General features: G+C 38.9%; 1 protein-coding gene across 2 annotated transcripts in view; it reads right to left on the bottom strand.

Moving 5' to 3' along the window:
• RFTN1 (raftlin, lipid raft linker 1) overlaps positions 1-20,605 on the bottom strand; it is a 96,401-nt gene that overhangs the window by 42,233 nt on the left and 33,563 nt on the right. For both annotated transcript variants that reach the window (XM_062569292.1, XM_062569291.1), the window contains exons 3-4: positions 13,241-13,427; positions 1,060-1,168 (exon numbers count right to left, since the gene is read on the bottom strand). In XM_062569292.1, coding sequence (XP_062425276.1) covers positions 1,060-1,168; positions 13,241-13,427 — 296 coding nt within the window. The remainder of the gene's footprint in view (positions 1-1,059; positions 1,169-13,240; positions 13,428-20,605) is intronic.

The following is a 20,605-nucleotide window of genomic DNA, read 5'->3' on the forward strand; positions in this document are numbered from 1 at the left end:
AACAGATTGAAATAATCCAATATATTGTGAGAATAAATGTGTAATAGCAATAAACTCAAGAAACAACAGTCTGAAGCAGAGTCAAACTTTCCAAAAGCAGAAAGTGTTTGGAAAAGTTCATCTTTAAGTATGATGATGACCAGATAGGCATATCTGTATTATCCTTAATCCAATTTGTACAATTAATAAAAATTAGACATCAGTCTGGCAAGCTGGCAAGCTGAGTCCTTTGTAAATCCACACAGCCTGTGCTGAAAGTTTACTCTGCAAAATTTCTTTATTGCTATTACTATTGGATGAAGGCTAGAGGTGTAAAACTATTCACAATATTCTCATGCCATGTGGCTATGTAAACATAGTATTGCTGGGTTTTATAATGTGCAATGGGACACAGCAGAATTTGAAATATAAACAAAGAGCTTACCTTGTCTAACATGGACATAACTTGTTTATTTCCAGTCTGGCAGAGTATTACATTATCAAAAGTAATATTAAAAAGAAGGCAGCAAATAAAGACAAATAAAGAATTTCAGGGTTATCTTCAAATTCTCCAGCATACATAAAAGTTTGTTGAAACCAACAGCACTCTGGATGACAAAGGGCATTAGTTTAGAAGTACGTTCTCTAACTGCTAATTTCAGGTGATATTGAAACCAAACTTAAATAATCTAGGGCATTCTGGGAGTTAATAGGCATTTTAACCAACAGGATATTTTGACACTAAAATGGCAATAACATATATTGTTTCAGCTTAGAGTATTTACACTATTACAGAATTGTCTTCTACAATGGTAAATTAGTTGATTATCATCTGTGATAGGTTATTCTCCTGTGATACTGCAAATGATTTTCTCATAATATTATGATTAATAATCTGTTTCTCTGCTAAGTGTATTTGCTGTTCAGATACCTAAAATCACAAAAGAACATCAGAGTCTAGTGAAGTTTCCAAGTGCATGAAGTACATATATTCCTTTTGAAGACTGACAAAACTAGCAGCAGTAATGATAGTCCAAACGAAAGCATACTGTACTTTTTAAAGTTGCTTTTTTTACTCACTTTCTTAATAAAATCAGGTATCTCCTTTTTGTCTGAAAGTTGATTTAAAGAGGAGCAGCACTCTACCTCCAAGATATATCCTTCACTATGGACATCACCTTTTGAAGATCTAAAGAGAGGAAAAAAAAAAAAAAAAACAGTTTCTCTTGTTAGAATTGGACACCCAGGAATCCTCTTTATGAAAATTTCTCTCATTCAAACAAAATTTTGCCTCTATTACATTCACTCCATTGATTTCAGCACAGTTCTGACAACCTACCATGTCTCACCAGTTTCCTAGGGATGGGACTCACATACTTCTTTCTTTGTCCAAGACACACTTTGTCTATCCAGCATCTATCCATGGCCAGTACCACAGAGATGCACAAGTACATGTAACTCAGAATATGCAGAAAGGAGGTTTGAATACAACCGACTGACAGACGCCCAGCAGAGCAGCCTAAAAGACCTGCCTTCTTATACGGAAAGCAAGTCTCTTAGTCCATTATAAGGGAGAGAAGTGACTAATTTAAAAGATTTAGAAGGTGCTTTATGGGCAGTAACTGAAGAAATCTTCTCATCTATCATCATTCTGAAGTTAACATTTAAAAATCAGGGGCCTACCTACATAGCCTAGAAATACAAAGTTACACCCGCAATTCTTTCCCTTTTAGAAGACACTGACTCCTAAACTAATTCAAAGCATGCTGCATCTGCCGTATACATTGCTGAACAAAGAAGAGTGCTGTGAAAGCATGATACTGGTCAAAACATGCCACGGGCAAGTTTGGAAGTTATCCCGCATGATTTTGAGAAACAGTCCATAGGCTTGCACTGCAAAACAGTGCTACAGAAGGCAGTTGCAGCCCCCTCCAGACTCCCATGCAAGGAAATTACCATGCTTCAGCAATATGGGGAAATCTAGAGAACCATTTGTTTTACGAGTTCCTTAGGAAAACACATAGAGGAATATGTGAAAAGAAAAGCTAGCCTATAATTCTTGGGAAAAGTAATAAAGTAATTATGTTAACATCCTATATGGTGCATCAAAAGCTATCATTTCAAGTAAAGCACTAATCCTGGCCAGCAGTCACTTGGTGTATTGGGTAGATGCCAGGCAGGAAGAAAGGGGCAAAATATAAGCTTGAACTGAGACTCAGATGAGGAAGCAGTGAAACAACAGAACATGGGTTTTGCAACCCATGCTTGCAAAAGCATTTCTGTGTAAAATATGGACTGTTCTGAGCACTGAGATCGCATGACATGTAAAACACGCACCAGCCACCGATGGTCCCAGGGGCTTTCCTGAGACACTAGCAGTTACTCAGAACCATGAGATGCGTAGGCTGCCAAGTATAAACTGGAAGTGTGTTTCCTAGGCAATACTGCAGAAATTTTCTAAGCGTATCACATGACAGTGTATTCTGTACTTCATCCTCCCACCTTCAAACAGGCATTATATCCACTTCATTTCTCATATCTCACTTATACACAGGATATGCAGTACCACTCTGAGAAACCATTGAAGTATCATGTTCAAAAACACTGAGACTCTATTTCTACTTGTTTTTTATCCTTGCTTTTTAGATTCTTCTCATAATTTGTGGTCTTTTTTTTTTCTTGACTCTGAATAATCAATCTTAACAAAACATGCTGTCCATGGAAACTCTCCAAATATCTTTTTAGGATTTACAGTAATCATTACTGAGGGGCAAAAAGTATCCAACTACAACCTCTGTAATAGGAGTACAGAGATTCATTTAAGCAACCAAAAACAAGTTGTTGTGCAGAAAGAAAAAAATCATTTTATGAGGGACAGCACATGAGCTGCAGGCAATCATGTTTAATCGTCTACAAAAAAATCTAGATATGATAATCTATTCTTTGCAGATCTTCCATCACAGATTAATTACTCTTCAATAAGGTAAAAATACACTTAAAGTCTTGCTGTCAGAGCACACAGTGTTATATCTGCATTTTTTTTTCTAAAATCTGAGTAGTACTATTTGGAATGTGTTCCAGATAGAAGTAAGTATGAGCTAAGGCTTTCTAATGCTCTACCAGCCAACAGACCATTGAAACGGACACTCAGTATTGCAATGCAAAGTCCGCACAATATCAAATGGAATAAACACAAGTTCCCAGTGCTTCAGTTATAACAAACCGAGAGTGAGTTACTAAGAACAGGTAGTACAAAACCAAGCCCTTTTTAGATAACTAATTCCATTTTTTCAGAGAGAACACTAAGCCTTTAAAATCACAAGGACCAAAGGTCTTCCAGGTCTTCCACTGACAATTTAGCCAGCTCCTTTGCTGGGGAAGCCAACCTAGTGCCAAGCCAGGCTGGCTGAAGAAGCCAGCCAGCTCCAGAGACCTTGCTATAATACCATTTAGATTCAAAGTTACGATATCAGATCACAAAAATGAAGTATGTGCTATGCTATCCATGCTTATTTAAAATGAGGCCCATTAACAGGAAAAATGGAGCATACGCAGAGGCAAAATCCTTCTTGCGTCCACTCTTCTGCCAAAGTTTGTTTTCGCATAGCTGTCAGGCACAGTCCTCATGCAAATGGCACTGTTTTTAAATACTTTTTAAAACATAAAATTTTACTACTCCAATTGCTCCAAAAGAACAGCAAATACTGTATTTTCACATTTAAAAGAATTAGTAATCTGTAAAAACAAACTCTTTCCAAGCTATAAAGCTAAGGTTGATACACATATACTAGTAAGAGGGAAGTTTACCCTTGATCTACTCTCTCCCAATTCCATTCCTTCATCTCAACAGCTTTCTGGACTCTGATTTTGTGCAGTTTATCTGAAGACCTACTTCCAACTTCAGATTCTTTCAAAGGAATGAGTTACTGGAGATACAGATTGTATGCATAAAAATAGAGTAATTCTCACTGGAACTGGTTAAAATGACCTGTTTATTTTTTTCCCCTTTAACAGGCACTTAACTTGAAATTTTCTTGCTGCTTGTAAATATTTAAGAGAACAGAAGATAGTGAATTCTTCCTGTAAGAGTCTGAGGGCTACCTTTGTTCTTGGCTCATGAAAGTAATTGTTTCAAATACCACTGCAGTCTGCTACGAACATTATATTATGGAACACGCATAACAGAACCTGCTAAAGGCCATAAAATCTTTAGTTAGCCTCAAATAGAAGTACTGTATATTACCAAAAGCTGTTTTTCCATGCTTTCAAGTAAAATATGTTCACATATGTTAAATGCAGTCTTTGTCTATATTGGTAGTTTTTCTCTCTTTAGGAAAAATTCAGAGCCTTCTGTCAAAAACAAAACAAAACAAAAGCCATAGCTTTCCACATAAAAATAATAAATGGTATTAGATTTTATAGACCACAAAAATAATTTTCTGAACTAATCCAGGTGGGTAAGAAATTCCTTCCAGCCTCTCTGCAATACAGAGTGCATTTCATTTAACAATCATGAAGCATTTCATAAATATGTTAAAACTTTCTCGTTATGCTTTTCAAGTATTATTAGTATATCTATATAGCTAAATTAGGTACAGGTAAGTCCTAAAATGATCAGAAATTATTACATTATTGGTTTTATTAATTTAATGGGTCTACTTTCAGGACTACTTTCCTTAGAGATTGTGAATTAGGACTCCAAAACCAGGCACGTTTATCACAATCATACACAGCAGAGGAAAAGTAAACCCTCCTGCAGGCTAAAAGCAGGTCTCCTGATTTCAGTCTTGTCCTGCAGCCCCTACCCTTGTATACCCTTCTTTTCTTCTGGTGAAGAACTGATATTCATCATATGAGAAATAACCTAATAATCCACACACTGGATCTCTTAATGATTTTATAGCACGGTGTTCAGTGGGTTACTGGGTGTTCAGTGTATAAAATACTTCAAAATTAAAGCAACAGTTTTAAATAAAATTCGTTTCCATCTTCCTACCATATTTCTCAATAAAAAGAGAAATGCTGAGATTAGTTTATCAGTTTATATAAGCCTCAATCATTTGAAAGACTTTCCCTTTCTCCTTGATGTACACTTAGCAATAATGTATCTCCTGGAGTTTTCCGTCTATCCTAGGCTGGAAAACCCAGCCTTCCTCCCTTCAGTGTCTCCAAACATTTGATTTTACTGCCTTCATTCTCCTAATAAAAAAATCCTGAGTTAATTAAAAAATGTCTCTGCTTTGAAAGCAGCACACCTGGATACTGTGGTATCTTGGAGAAGCTGGTACTGTGCTCCCTGGGCTTCTACTTATTCTTCTTCCTTTCTGTGCACCTTGCTCTTTGTTCTCCTTGATTAGTTTTATGGAAAAGGGGGATTTTTGTCACTGCCCTTAGTGACTAGCACGGGGAATCTTCAGCCTGAGATGGTGAATAGCAGAGGGGGAGGCCAGGCCGCCCTGGCACCGCTCAGAGCGAGTACCCTGCCGTGCTGCTGAGGAGCACTGACCTAAAGGAACAGTGTCCTGAATCCTAATTAGGGCCTCCGGTGCCATTACAGGAGAAGAAAATACATAAAATAAATAAGATTTTCACTTATAATTGGAAGTCTGCTGGCCAAAAATATTTTATGACTGTTGTTTCAGTAGGCTGTCATTTCCTGCACAGCTGTTTGCAGTTAAGCACCATTTCATGGTAAATAAACCATTACCAGCTGTAGAGTACCAGTATATCTGTATTAGAAATACTGTACATTACCAAAAGCTACTTTTCCATGCTTTCAAGTAAAATATGCTCATATACATTAATGTAGGTCTTTGTCTACATTGGTGGGTTTTATCTGTTTAGGAAAAAACTAAATGCCAGGACTAAGAACCAGTAACTTGGACACTAACTATTAAACCTGACAATTTAGTGGCATCCAACAAACTGGAATTACAACCCTTTTCAGACATGAGAAGGAAAAAAAGGAGCCAATGTTTGGCCTTCCAAGTTCTCCATATCCATGAATTCTAAAAGCCAAAAGTACACTTTTAAACTGAGGATACACTCTAAAATAATGATTATTTGATTAAAATTATGTCAGAAGTGTAGTTCTGAGAAAATAATGTTTTCCATCACATAGAAATAATTTAATAACAGAAAAGTTTGTTTCAAAATAAAACCATACATTTATAAACAACTACTGTAAATAAATACACATCAAGAGGCTTAACATAACCAGATACATTGGTATATGTAAAATTCTAAGTTAAAAAAACTGGCAAACTTCTCTTAACTGCAATCCAAGAACTGAACAATTAAAGGCTCCACAAATTTTATGATGCCTACCCAACAAACACATAGATTTCTATAATTTACTGATTTGTTATCTTAACTTTGTTTTCTAAGAATTTTCTTTAGTAGGAACTTTCTTATACAGGAAGCTTTACCAATAGAATAAATTTTACCTGACAGTAAAATTCATGAACTTTTTTGATGGCAACATTAGTTTCTTAAGAAAAATTTAGGCATGTATGGATACATAGGCTTCTTTTAATGTGCAATATTTATAATTTTGAGAACACTGATGAAAGAACGTTTATTTTGGGTCAATGTCAAAAGCCCTTGTGAGGAAATATGTATTTCTTTGAACTTGAAACAAACAACAAGGTTTAAAAACTCTGGCTATTGTCCCTTGAGCTAAAGGAAGATATCTGTTGATTCTCAGGTATGGAATAAATATTATTCTTCCTTCCAGCAAGCTGAAATGAGCCTGCTGAGAGCAACAACATACACTACATACGCACACAAAATGCGTTTGATCCTAATGCTCATGAAGGCAGGGTCAGAGATTTGCTATCCTCCAGCCTAAAACTTACATGAAAATCAAATACGTAACAGAGACAAGCATATACATTTAAGTTAAAAATATGTTGTATCCAATGCAAAGTATCTGTTTTCTCCAACTCAGGCAAGCACAAGAGCACTTACGGAGATCATCAATAATTTCTGCCATTCTGTGCTATTTTGAAAAGCCTTAGCATGGAGTTCCCACATTTCTGCAGAGATCTTTGGTAGCGCACTGCTGGGCACATGAGGGAGAGGAAGGGGGCTGGGAACAACCAGCAGGGACTTAGCAAGAGTAAAACACACCCGACCAACCTGATTGCCTTTGATGATAAAATGACCGGATTTGTGGATGAGGAGAGAGCGGTGGCATCTTTCATGGTGATTCAGCAAGGCAGTTTGACACAGGCTCCCGCTATACTCTTGTATCCAAGTTAGGACACTGGAGTCCGGATAGGTAGACAACTAGATGGGTAAAAAACTGGTTGCATGGTTGGGCTCAGAGAGCTGTGGCTAAGGGGTCATGCTCTTCTTGGAGGCCACGAGCAAGCAGGAGTACCACGGAGACCTGCCGTGGGATCTGTTGGGTTTAACATCTTTACCAATGAGGCAGGGGAGGCCAGGGGTTGCACTGTGTCAAGGGAGCAGACGACACCAGAGCGGGGCACGCAGTTGATATGGGTGCGTGCGCTGAGGTCGCTGCACGTGTGTTACAAGGAGTGACGCGCCCCTGGAAATTAAATGTGGCATGGAAAATTTCTGCGTGGAAAATCCAAGGAAACTCAAGGTACAGGCTTGCCAAATAAAAGCATTCATCGCGGCTCAGGGCTCTATCAGCTAAATTCTGCCTGAAGTCAGAGTAAGAACATCCTGTTCCTAGTAGCTATCAAAAAAGTTTGAAGAAAAAAGTATTTTTCTAGAATGCGTTTCTGAAACAGTTCAGAATCAGAAATTTGATGAATTGTTTAAATATTTCTAGAAATATTTTCCTTCACCTTCAGAAGGCAAAATTCAGTTACCAAATACGTAAATCTATACGCTAGAGGATCAACACATGATTTCATAACGGAAAACGCTTACAGAAGCTTTGCTTAATCCCAATGATGTCCATTCATACTTCATAAATTCCTTGGAATAACATAGTTTTCCTTCCTTTCATGGAAAAAGAAGCTGTTCATTACTATTCAAAAGGGTCCTACTGGAAAAGAAGGCATGAAAGAGCCAGTCCTCCAGATGTGAAAAATCAAGACTTCCTCCTGTTTCCTCTTGCTGCCCCAAACCTTCAGTTTTCCTACCATAAACATTTTCTACAATACTGTCAATGTAATTAAGCAAATACCAAGTGGACACTGACAAGAGGAAATGAGAACCTAGCATAAAAGAAACAACACAGTGACTACTGTCTTGTTTTATTCATTTCACGCATAAGTCATTTCAATCTCTTGCATTTACATTTAAATGATGCTACTTAAAATTTTCCAGTCTGTTGTAGAAACCAGACTTTAAGTGACATAGGGGACCCAGGGACTTAACTATATCTCAGAAGGTGCTATCATTTGGAAATAAAATTGCCTAACAGTAAAAAAAAAAAAAAAAAAAAAAAAAAAAAAAATTGTTTTGCTATTGAACTTTTGAACCCAGTCTGTCAAATTCCTTTGTAGATAAATAAAATTATTTTTGGCCAAGTAATGAAAGCTTGCCTTTCATAATGATTAATGGATATGAGGAAATTATAAAAATAGAATCAGAATCATCTCATAAAGTATATCATAAACACCTGACACCTCATTATTTTACAGTAAGGGAGAACAGCTGCAAAGTTGTTGGAGGTAAACATAAAAGTCTAGCCTAAAAAAAATTATTCTTAAATCCTATTATGTAGTCTGACATGGATGGCAATGTTTCTTCAATGATCGCTTTACTGATTGGAGGCAAAATCTATAAAAGGATATGTCTAAAGAGATATATGGAACCATAGAGAGAAAGACCTCACTGGAATCCAAATTATTTCGCCTACTTCACTCTATTATTGTAAAATAAGGCATCTGCAAATATGCAAGAATTATTCTAAGCAAACAGTTCACGGCTCTGGAGCGCATGCCTGCCTTAGCAGGAGCGAACGTGGCTCGCTTTCTGGGGCACAGTGTTCAGAAAGGCAAAGACAAACATCATAACTAACATCGAATTTTGGACCTTGAAGACACCAGACAGGGGTGTCTAAGGGCAACACTAAAGGGAGCTGGGAGATGAACAAATTAAAGCAGTTTTGTGCTCTGGATTTGCTGCAGTTCTCTTCAGAGGCTGACTTGGGGATTTCTTTGCAACAGCCATAGACTGTCAGGAACAGCAACGTGCCAAGACACCTCCGCAGAGCTTCTGAGATTCAAAGGCAGGCAGAACGGAAATAAAATGTGACAAAAGGGAAGGTTACTGCACGCAGGAAAAACAAACGATTCCGCTCCTTGGCGGGGCAGAAGTGACGTGTGCGCTACTACTCGTATTTGGTTATCCAGAGCCTTCCAAACGGATCGACTGTCCTCGCTCCCTTTGCGAGGAGGAATGTGTGATCCTAAGCTCTCGCTTCCCGGAACACCACCACACGTCCCTTTTGCTGAGGCTCTTCAAGCGTCAATCAGCGTGAATAAACTCTTCTCAAGTGTGAATCAGTGCGAAGCAGCAGGCCATGGGCTACGCTTCACGCCTGGAGCCTCGGATTCAGCAAAAACCCTCTCAGACCTGGGGCTTGTAGATGCTTCTTCGCACATCTTTTTATTAAAGCTCCTCTCTGAGAACCCCGAGTGTCTCAGAACACGGCACAGTCAGCAAAACAGTGCAAGAAAACAAAATAAAATAAGGAGTCAGTCGACTGCTTCTTAATTAAAATTTTCATTGAAACAGAGTGAGAGAGAGTGGGAGAGCAAGAGAAGGAGTATTCACAGGAGTATTAAGATTATTATTCCTTTAAGAGAAAGAGTATTCGCAGGAGTATTAAAATTATTATTCCTTTATCCTAATCTATTCCACTGAGTCCCAAACCAATTCCAATCAACTGATTAGTGTGCATGACACACACAGGTGCTGCAGAAATAAATGAAAGTTAAATTTATTACATTAAATTTATCAAGAACTACAGCTAAGTTCTCCAGCTACTTGATATAGTACCTCACACCCAGTACTTCTAAAGAAGGAAACACATATATTTACTTCATTCCCTTCAATTGCTCATGACACATTTTGCAGTACAAATGATTTTGTTGATTTAATTTTTTTTAAATGCCCTTAGAAATGTTACAGATAATATAAAAGCTAAGTATCCAATCTTGCTTTTCTACATTTATGGCTTCCATATATGTTAGGAATGTCTTTTCTTAAATGTCCTATAGCAGGAATGACTAACTTACTTATTTACTTATAACACAATGAAGTCAAAGAGATATCAGCATAGATCAGACATAAACTGTTCAGAAAAAACAGAAAATGTACAATGACATTGCAAATTCATGTGGAGCATTTTATAACTCCAGGAAAATGGCAAAATAGAAGAAGTAATACTAATGAGTATTTTTATTCATGAATATTAATATATAATATGCTTAAGCACCATTTTTTCCATTTTATTCTTGGATAAAATAAGGTAGCATAAATTTCACAGTGGCAGCAGCACACAGCTCCTGACACAGATTGTCTGCTGCAGCCTGTAACTTCACAGCCTGCTCTTACCTATAGAGAGGCAATGCTACCATAAAACCTTCAAAATGTGAATCAATAGGATTAATTTTAAAACATAAAACTGACACATAAAGGCATAACACTGATTAAAGTAGACAGACTAATGCAAGCGTTCAGTTCTATCTCTGCGTACACACAAGCGACATTACCAACAAAAAAGACACTAATGCAACAATTTCATTCATTCCCGTTCTTTTCAGGCAACAAAAAGAGCAAGGTGAAAAAACAGGACTTAATATCTGTTGGAGAAGAGGATATGGTGCTGGAGCCACCTGTGGTGAAGCACCTGCAGTCACAGAGGAGCTACGGTGCCAGATGTTCAGCAGAGAGCGCCCAGGACTCCTGAGGCTGGGCCCCGTGCAAAGGTGAAGAGCTTTGATTTCTTCTCAGTCCTCTACAAATGCCTGGCACAACCATCAGAGTAAACAGCAGGAGACCACTTCTTGCTTCGTGTAACATAAATGATGTTACTAGTGAGCCTACAAGTGTAGTTGGACTACTTACACTCTGAAAATCTTACGTCAGAAATAAATGCTCATCTGATCATCAAATATCCTAAGCAGACCTTAACTTCCATTCACAACGGAGACAGCCTACAGATGACAGACAGACTGTCTTCAATGAAAGACATATCAGTTACTGTTTACTTCATTAGCAGTCTAATGATAATGTTTAATTTAAAAAATTAACACTAACTTTTTTCCTTTTTTTGTTTTTTACAGTTGTTAATGGAGTAAGACAGATTCCAGCTTCTAATACAACCGCTCTCTACACAACTATGGTCACCCGAAATCAATGCAATCTCCATCTCTCTTCGTTGTGCTTGATAATTCAAAGATTCGTTGCATCCACACACTACAAAAGCAGCTTGTGTCCCACTCTCGGCAAAACTCAGGAATACTTAAACTACAAGAAACACCAAACTGGTGTCATTTTCCATCCTATAATTTGCCTGGTTTTTCCCCACTGCATCAATTCGCTTCGACTTCCTTAGGCATTCAGAAATGACAGATAAGAAAATGAAAGAAGTGGAATGTGAATGTAGAAGGAAATCTAATTGGTTCAAGACTCTCTACTGTCTTTAATTTTGTACAGTCTTTTACAGCTGTCTAAAATGTGTGAGGAACACTGGCACCCAAGTGAGTGAGCAGGCAATTACAATTTTGTACTGTTTCACATTAATTCTGCACAGATGTAAACTACTGGATACAGCACAAGATAGCAACACCCTGAGCTCTCTGGCTTGGAGATGAGATAACTTACATTCTTACAGCTAGAAGGAGCTGCTTTTCCCTGTCTTGTCATTGCAGCTCAGCCCTAAAAGACGCTGAGCCCTCTATCTCCATCAAAAGTGGTTAAGTGCTTACTTAACATGGCAAACGCATACATACAAATATTTTCATTTTTTGCAGTGGGGGAATTTGCAGGCAGGAAAAGTAAGGTCCAAGAAACAGGTAAGCAAATCCCAGTATTACTCAAGAAATCTATAGTTGAGCCAGACATTTTATGCTTTGAGCATAAAACTGGAAAACCTTTAACCAACCAGGCAAGCCAGCCTGAAGTTCTATATATATAAAACTAAAAGCAAGTCAAGGTAAACTGAGAGTTATCTTTTGCATTTAGTATTATTTTGCCTGAAATATCTAATGCTGAAAAAGATCTGGTAATGAAACGAAGAACTTTCTTCCTCAGGTCACACACTGAAGTCTGTCCTTGTCTGTGATTGCTGGTGATGATTGACTGTCAGGCTGAAGCAAACTGAAGGTGGTATTATACTGGTCGTAAGGAGCTGTCAAAAATGGTTACACCTTTTCCTTGAAGCATCAGTAGAAAGAGAGGGGTAAGAATCACCAAAGAAGGCTGAATTATCCCTCAACTTCTAGTAAGGGTCGTGGTAAAAAGGAGGACTGGGGAGCACAACCCATGTGGATAGACTGCACAGATTGGCCATAAAAACACAAGTGGCTGCAGACTTGTGAGCAGTCAGATAACATTACATTTATGTGTTAAATTCTTAACTAAAAATCATAACATATGTTTAAAATATTCATATTTGAATTTCTGTTTGGACTGGCTAACACCACATTCTACCGATTTTTTAATCAGATTAGAACAGTATATCAGCTTGTTTATTCACCTTCAGACTTTATGTAAATTATTCTTTATATGTTTTAGAACACTGAATAAACCAGAGAGAGTCATCTTTTTATTTAAGGAGTCTGTATTGTTTCAAAAATTAGAAGAACCTGTATGGTTTAGAAGAAAAGGAGACCTAAAATCTATAGATAAATCTTAAAAGTATGCATCAGTATTGCAGTGCTCAAATTAATTGCATTAAATGTAACTGTCTAACACAAAATACACCTTTTCTAAGCAAACATTTAATCTGTCTTAATTTAATCCAGTAAATTACTAAAGGATGCCAGCTAGACCATCGTCACAAATTGTCAGGCACAAGGCTTGTTTGCTTGCCTCTTGTGACAATGCATCCCAAAATATACAGAGCATTTCACCTTGTTACTCTCTGAGTCGTCTGCCAAATTGCAGAAGAACTGTAAACATGAAGAACATGTTAAGCCTAGTCAACCCTATAAAAAAAAAAAATCAGGTCTTGCACAGTAAACTGCTATAATTTCCTGATGTAGGTCAAAACTCAGCAGGAAATCACATTTTCTATTTTTATCCCAGTTCACTGGAAGTGCTTTACCTTTCTGTTTTCTTGATCAGCACAGCCCTAAAGATTTGTTCCTGGGGAGTCTTCTCTTTTTCATCAGTTGGTTGCACGAAAGGGTGCACAGCAGCCAAGACGAAGCCCTGTTGGTACAATTCTTGCAGCTGAGCTGGGAGATCACGCAAGGAGGAAAGCTTGATTGCAGATGATCCTGGCAGCTCAGCTGGAAACAAAAAGAAATTGGTGAATAATCCTACACCAGACTATCACGTTTCTCAAGAGCCAGGCTCTTCAGAGGCCAGCAAGCTTCACACTGATCTGCAATATTATCATAGAAATTGACCTGTAATTTCCTGAGGCCCATTTTGTATTGCAGATTTTAAGCAGACTCAGCAAAGGGTTACTATCACATGAAAGACATGCAATTAAACAAGGAGTCAAGACATTAAAGTACCATGTTTACCTTGTATTCTGGGGGAGCTGAGGGGGAGGATTTAATACATACAGGCTAGTCAAAAGACATTCTAAATTTTAATAGTCATCAAACCAATGCAATTTGCTGAGAGTGCGCCATGAGCCAAAAACAAAACACAAGAGACGGGATAGTCAAGGAAGACGGAACATGTCAAACGCAAAAGCAATAAAAGGAAGCACACGCGTACACAAAACCCGTATTATTTAGACTGGGGGATCACTGGCACAAAATGTTGTTGAGAGCAAACACCTACCATTATGTCAAGAGCACTTTGTGGGTGTAGTGATGACAAGAGCGTACAGGGTTATACAGAATACAGGCAGCAATATTAAAGATATTAAACCTATTAAACCTTTGAGAACATATACTAAGCCTTACACCTCGGGGCTGAAGCAAACCTCGACGATTTAGAGATGAGGATGAGACCTAAGATGTGAAACTAATCTTTCCCCAATCTGCTTCCTGTGGGGTTTTATGCCTTCCTATGCACCACGTGGCGCTTGCTACTGCCACGAGCACGACCTATAAACATAAACGTACACAGCCCTCAGTACAGCAACTCCCCTCGTTTCTTCAGAGCCTGGGGGGGCTGCGAAAGAAAACCCCATAAATCACCTACTACGACCTTCCCTTCTGTTTCTCTCCACCTCCGTAATCCTTCATATCTTTCTCAAAGCTGATCTGAAAAAGCATCTTTCTTTGGGAGCCTTTGCCCCTTCGCTCCCAGCTCTGTTGGGAGCTATGCATCATTCCACCCTCACCTGCGCCCCAGCGCACGGCGTGGGGAGGTGCTGGGGGGCTTCCTCCCAGCCCTGGAGCCAAGGGCAGCCGAGCGCTGCAAGCAGCAGGGCAGAGCAGAGGTCCCCAGCCCCTCGTGGACCTTCATCACAAAAGCACGAGTGTGTACGGAAGATGCCAGCTGTGCAAAATAAAGCTTCATTGTACTCCTTTTTTTCATCAAATTGCGTGGCTACCCTTTATGAATAATGAAAGAGGTTATCAAAAACTAATAAATATTCAAACCAATATTACAGAGGAATAATTTAAATAATAATGGAATAGTTGTGCTTGGTACGTTTTTTTTCTTCATATAAAACGACGTTCCAGAAGAGGATAACCAGGACTTTTTGACTAAGGACTACAAGACGCAGCCTTTTTGTTATTTCTGCAAAGAAAGTGAGAAAGCCAAGCATCGTGTGTATTGACAGACAACATGGCTTTAACTTCTGGAACCTCACACAAATCACTTGAGAGTCATAAAAAGAGATACCTTAATGAATAATGCACAACAAATAATAAACCAGACTGCTATTCACTGGACCCTGCCAGGGATAAAGGTGGGGAAAGAAACCCAGAGGTTGGAAGCACCTTTCTCCTGTCTTCTTCTGCAGCACAGAGATTCTGAGACCCCTAGAGCTGCAAACGATATTATTAATTACAAGAATATGAAAGCTAGAACAGCTTTCTAAATGAGGGTTTTACTTGGATACAATGGAATGGTTGAACGCTATTCAATAATGTTAATTCTGGCAACGGTGCTTCAATTTTTAACTACTATTTATGAAAGATCATGTCTGCCTTGCATATGAAGCTAGTATCTGGCATATTCTGCGCATGCCTTTGAAAAGCTGGTCCAAGGCCTATTCATTAGCATTACAGAGTGTTTGCTTCCCCCTAAAAGCTAAACGCAAGGGGAAGGTGTGAAAATACATGTAATTGGAGCTTTGGGATAAGCACTTGAATAATAATAACTAAAAAAAAAAAAATGTAATAGAAAACAGAGCTGGAAGGGATCATAAGGCTCAAGTCCATACTCTCACTAGACGCAGCATCAACTCCAGCTTAGCAATTTCTCACAGAAATTCTGTCTTTCTTATTTTTAAAAACTTTCTTCCCCAACTTTCCCCAACTCCCATATGTTTCTGTACTTCACCACTGTTTAAAAGCTTTTCCTAGCATCTGGTCTAAACTTCCCTTCTTCAAATTCAAGGTTAATACTTCCTCAATAGAACATTTCATTTTGCATCAGTATTTTACAACTCTTAAAACATGTCACACCTTAAACTTCTCTTCTTTAGACCATATAAACTCAGTCCTTTCAATTGTTCCTAGTCACTTGTGTTTTATAGATTTCTAAATAATTTTTGATGGTTTCTCCTGATTCTCTACAATTACATCTACATCTTTCTTGAAGTACGGTACCTAAACCTCACCCCAGTGAACCAGCCTAAGCCTTGTCACTGCTGTGCAGAATGGAAGAGCTCCTTCACACTTACCATACACACCATAACAGTTTATAGGATTTGAGAGGGAAAACAAATGTCAAGTTCCCTTTTTCCACAACTAACAGTGGCCATAATGTCTCTGTCCTTAATGAATTTCAGATTTTCTTTTCTTTCCATTTACAAAGGCCTTTCTGAATTCTGTCCTCCACAGTGCTTACAGCACTTCTCAGATTGGTAAACTTTATTAAACGTACTTATTAGCCCCCCCCCCAATTAAATAGTTAATGGAAGTAGTGAATATTAACAGATTTTCTGGAAAGAACCATTCTAAGCCTTACAGTCAACACACCCTTTCAGTTTGATGGTGAATATTGCTAAGTTTTCCTTGGATTAGAGATCCTTCAAAAAGAAAAGAGAGTTCCTGTTACACAACTGATATCCATAAGGTACAAATTAATTTCACGGGCCTACAGATCTAGGCATTCTTTTAACACGACCACGGAAAAAAATCAGGTTTGTGTGATGGGGATTTGTCTTGAGAAATCCCTGCCACTTATCATCCTCTAGACACTGTACAAATCAGCTGTTTGTTCCAGTATCTTCCCAGGAATTGAATTAGGTTAGCAACCACAAAGTTCTCTTTAAAAGCAAGTCGAAAAAGGACATTGTGTCTATCTGGAGAGTTACATTCATCCGCCAACAGCTTTCACACTCGAATTATATGATTTCAGAGTTTTCTTCAGCTAAGTCCTCTCAGGTGGATACGTGTGAGTTCAACCTATTTGAAAATGCCTAATTTACGAAAACAGTCCCTTATCCAGTCTCTCCATAGTTTACCTTTTATGTAGAAAAATACTAACAGTTTCATAAAATAATAACAATTTCATAAGACCTTATACAACTTCAAATAAAGTCAGCTGATCATTTTTCAGCTGGTAAAGAAAATTCTAGTTATCCACGTTTCAAAAAAAGGGAAACCAAAACCACACAGAACAGAGACTTGTGTAAAGTAACAGAGCAGATGAATGACAAAATAAAATATTTTATAACTCTAGCACATATTGTAATTATGATACACCTCTATTTTGCCAAAAGATAAAGTTGAGTTCCTGTAGCAGCATCAGTCTTGGTCTTGAAATGAAGCTTGCTCTAGCAGTTTTACATTTTGTTTCATGTTCCCCTATTTATTGTCTCACTCCATAACCTGACCTCAATGATTTCTTAATTCTGTCTATATCTAGAAGAGCATAGAAGGAACTTGTAAATGACTCATGCTGTGCTTTTCAATTTTGTTCAAGCTGAAGGTGGGAATAGAAGCACCTGACTGCTTTTGGAATTGATTACCAGGCAAATTAGTTCGCTGCCTGCCCGATAACTGAAGCTGAAAACACCTCCAGCAATGCTCGGATACAGTAAGATACACCTTAGAGATTCTTCAAAAAGAGAGGGAAGATCCTGCAAGACAACTGACATTCATACAGTCCAAATGAGTTTCCTGGGCGTCGGAACCTGCACATGCTTTTTTACTAAAGGATTAAACCCCACCAAAAGCCCACATTGCCCTCATCTAACCAGGGAAAAATCAGGAAAGAGAGTTGATACAAAAATTTACATGTTGAGTTATCATTTAAAGGACTCATCACTCTAGCTCTAAAAGGCTCTGTGGGAAACAGAGTAAGGCAGTCTGCCTCACGCATCCCGAGGGATTCAAAGTAGGAAGGCTGAGAGTTACGGTTGGAGAGACACGTATTTAGGAGGACGAGTTCCTCCATCTGTTGTAATGGACTTGCCTTTCCCTCCAACACTGGAACTGTATTCCTGTGCCAGCCACGGCAGATTCTCCCAATTTGTCAGCGGCGTTGTGTCAGCAGCAGGAAGCACCTCTCTCACTTCCAAACAGAGCCCTGAGGAATCAGGAAGGGCTGCCGCCACGGCGAGCAACCAGCCACCCATGCTGCTGCTGAGTGAATGCTGCAGCCAAAGAGACCTTTGCAGCTGGATGATGCCACACAGTTCCTCAGGTATCATCTTCTCTTGATATGTACTCATACTCATCTCATGGCATTACACCAAATGACTTGGGCCATTTTGTATTCTTGCATTTTTGGCATCTTCAGCCAAACCATACAGTATGGAAGCATTAACATCTTATTCTGCAGAAAGTTGCAATGGCAACATGCAAAGCTCCTCAGTATAGTCAGTTGGATTACTGAGGGTCTTATCTTTAGACAAAAGGACCATCTGTTCTGAAGACAGAGCTAGTAAATACTGCTGCTCCCTTAAAGACTCCCAAGCTCTCTTGAATCAAATTAAAGCATATTATACGATTTCTGACAATTGTCCTATGGTCCATGGTAAAGAAAGTAAACGTATCCTCATGAAATATTAACAGAAAAGACAGTTGTAACAAGTAGGATAGTGTTTCTACATTAAATCAACAGATTTGGGTAACATTGAGATACTATAAGCCAACACTTTTCAAATAGGAAAGTTATGTGATATTCCATAAAATAAAGCATGGATTCCTCTACTAGGCCATGCTTGGTAAGACAATGGTCAGTTACTGTACATTTTCTAGATCGTAAATTTTCTTTCTCAACAGAATCAGATATTTTTCACACAATTGCAGAATAGTTGGGGTGGGAAGGGGACCTTAACCTCTTCTGACCATCAAGTCCAACACTCCTGCTCATGTACAGTCATCTTCAGCAGGTTGCCCAGGGCCATGTCCAGTCGGGTTTTGAATATTTCCAAGGGTGACAACGCCACCGCTTCTCTGGGCAACCTCCTTCAGCATTCAACCACCCTTGCACTAAAGAGGTGTTTTCTTGCATTCAAGTGGAATTTCCTGGGTTTCAATTTGAGCCCATTGCTTCTCATCCTGCCACTGGGCACCACTGATAAGAGTCCTGCTTCATCCTCCTGACATCCTCCTATCAATTATTTATACACATTGATAAGATCCCCCTGAGCTTTTTCTTCTCCAGGCTGAACAGTCCCAGCTCTCTCAGCCTCTCCCTGCATGAGAGATGCTCCAGTCCCTGAATCATCTCTGAGGCCCTTTGCTGGACTCACTCCAGTATGTCCACATCTTTCTTGTACTGACGAGCACAGACTTGGACAAAACACTCCAAATGTGGTCTCACTAGGGCTGAGGAGAGGGAAAGAATCATCTCCCTTGACCTGCTTGCAATGTTTTGCCTATGTAATATAGCCCAGGATACTGTTAACCTTTGCCTCAAGGGTGCAGTGCTTGTTCATGTTCAGCTGGTGTCCATCAGGACCTCCACATCCTTCTCTGCAGAGCTTGCCCCCAGCACATACTTGTGCATGGGCTTATTCCTCCCCAGGTGCAGGACGCCGCATTTCCCTTTGTTGAGCTACAGAAGGCTCTTATCATTTCTCCAGCCTGTTGAGGCCCCTCTGTATAGTAGCAGAACCATCGGGTATATCAACATCTTTTTAATTCTAATCTATTTGATTAGCAGCAATTTTCTCTTCCTGATGCTATGTTTACGATAGAGCTAAAACAAAATTTATTCTTTTTTAATTTCTTCTACTTGCGCAGCAAATAATTGAGTTATAGCTATGCTCCAGGAAAAGTAAAATGTTAAATGCCAAAATTGCATTTATTTAATTTCTCTTCCCTGAAACAGTTAAACTTAGGGTCAGATTTAGGTCTTAATTTCTTGGTAACGATATTTAATACTTTATTTTAAAGGACAAGTATATAGTTCTATTCTAATTTCTATTATCCTGTGTTACATGTTTAGTTATAGTTTGTTTACTCCAGCAAAACAAATCAAAGTCATTATTCTGATCTTCATTTTTTGACATGTTTTTCTGATTAAACTTTTTAGACTCTTATTCCAGTCACAGCTGTTGAAGACTGACATAGCCCATAAAGACAGTTCACATTACATATAAAAATGTTCCATAAAAAATTCTACACTCCTTTTAAGTAGCTTTCATTCTTTTGGAGAAAAGCTTTCATGTTCACCTCCATTTTCAAAGTAATGCTCCTCAGTTTATTATGAAACATTAAATAAGTCTTTTCCCTTTGCTTTAAAACAACTAAAAATCAAAGTGGTTTTTACCTAGATGGTATGTACTTTCTGTCTATATGGGTTATAGAAGAAAACACTTTGTACCAACACATGCCTAAAATTGGTGTACAGTGATGGTATAAAACAAAAAGAAAGGCAGGCAAACTCACTGGACCTGGACAGTTAGGCCACACAGTAACTTAGTCCCCCTGACAGCCATGATCATAGCATTCCTACTTGATCAGGCCATGAACAAGCTCAGGCCCTCCAAGAAACAGCTGTTTTCTTTTTCAGTGAGAACAGTTCTGTTTACACAGTGTTATGTACGAGCTCACAACTTCTCCCATTCGAAGTGCCCCACGCCAGCGAGCTGCAGAGTCATGGTGCCTCCTCTTCCCAGCTCCACAACCCTTGCAGGCCCTTCTGCACAGCTCCCCGTGAGCAATGGGAAGCATGACGCCCTCTTGTCTCCTCCCCAGGAGGGTCCATAGCTCAGGAGGATTATGGAGCTCTCCTCAGAAGAGGGAGGGAGAGACTGCCCTGCAGCTCTCCCAGCTCCTCTTCGCTGCATGCTTTAACCTTAGATCGGAGGGAGGCAGTTGCCTCTGGCTCCTGAGTAGAGTCATGCCTACGATCTAGAAAGGAGAACTTTGGG

This window comes from Rhea pennata, chromosome 2, assembly GCF_028389875.1.
Source record: "Rhea pennata isolate bPtePen1 chromosome 2, bPtePen1.pri, whole genome shotgun sequence".
Classification (NCBI taxonomy): Eukaryota; Metazoa; Chordata; class Aves; order Rheiformes; family Rheidae; genus Rhea; species Rhea pennata.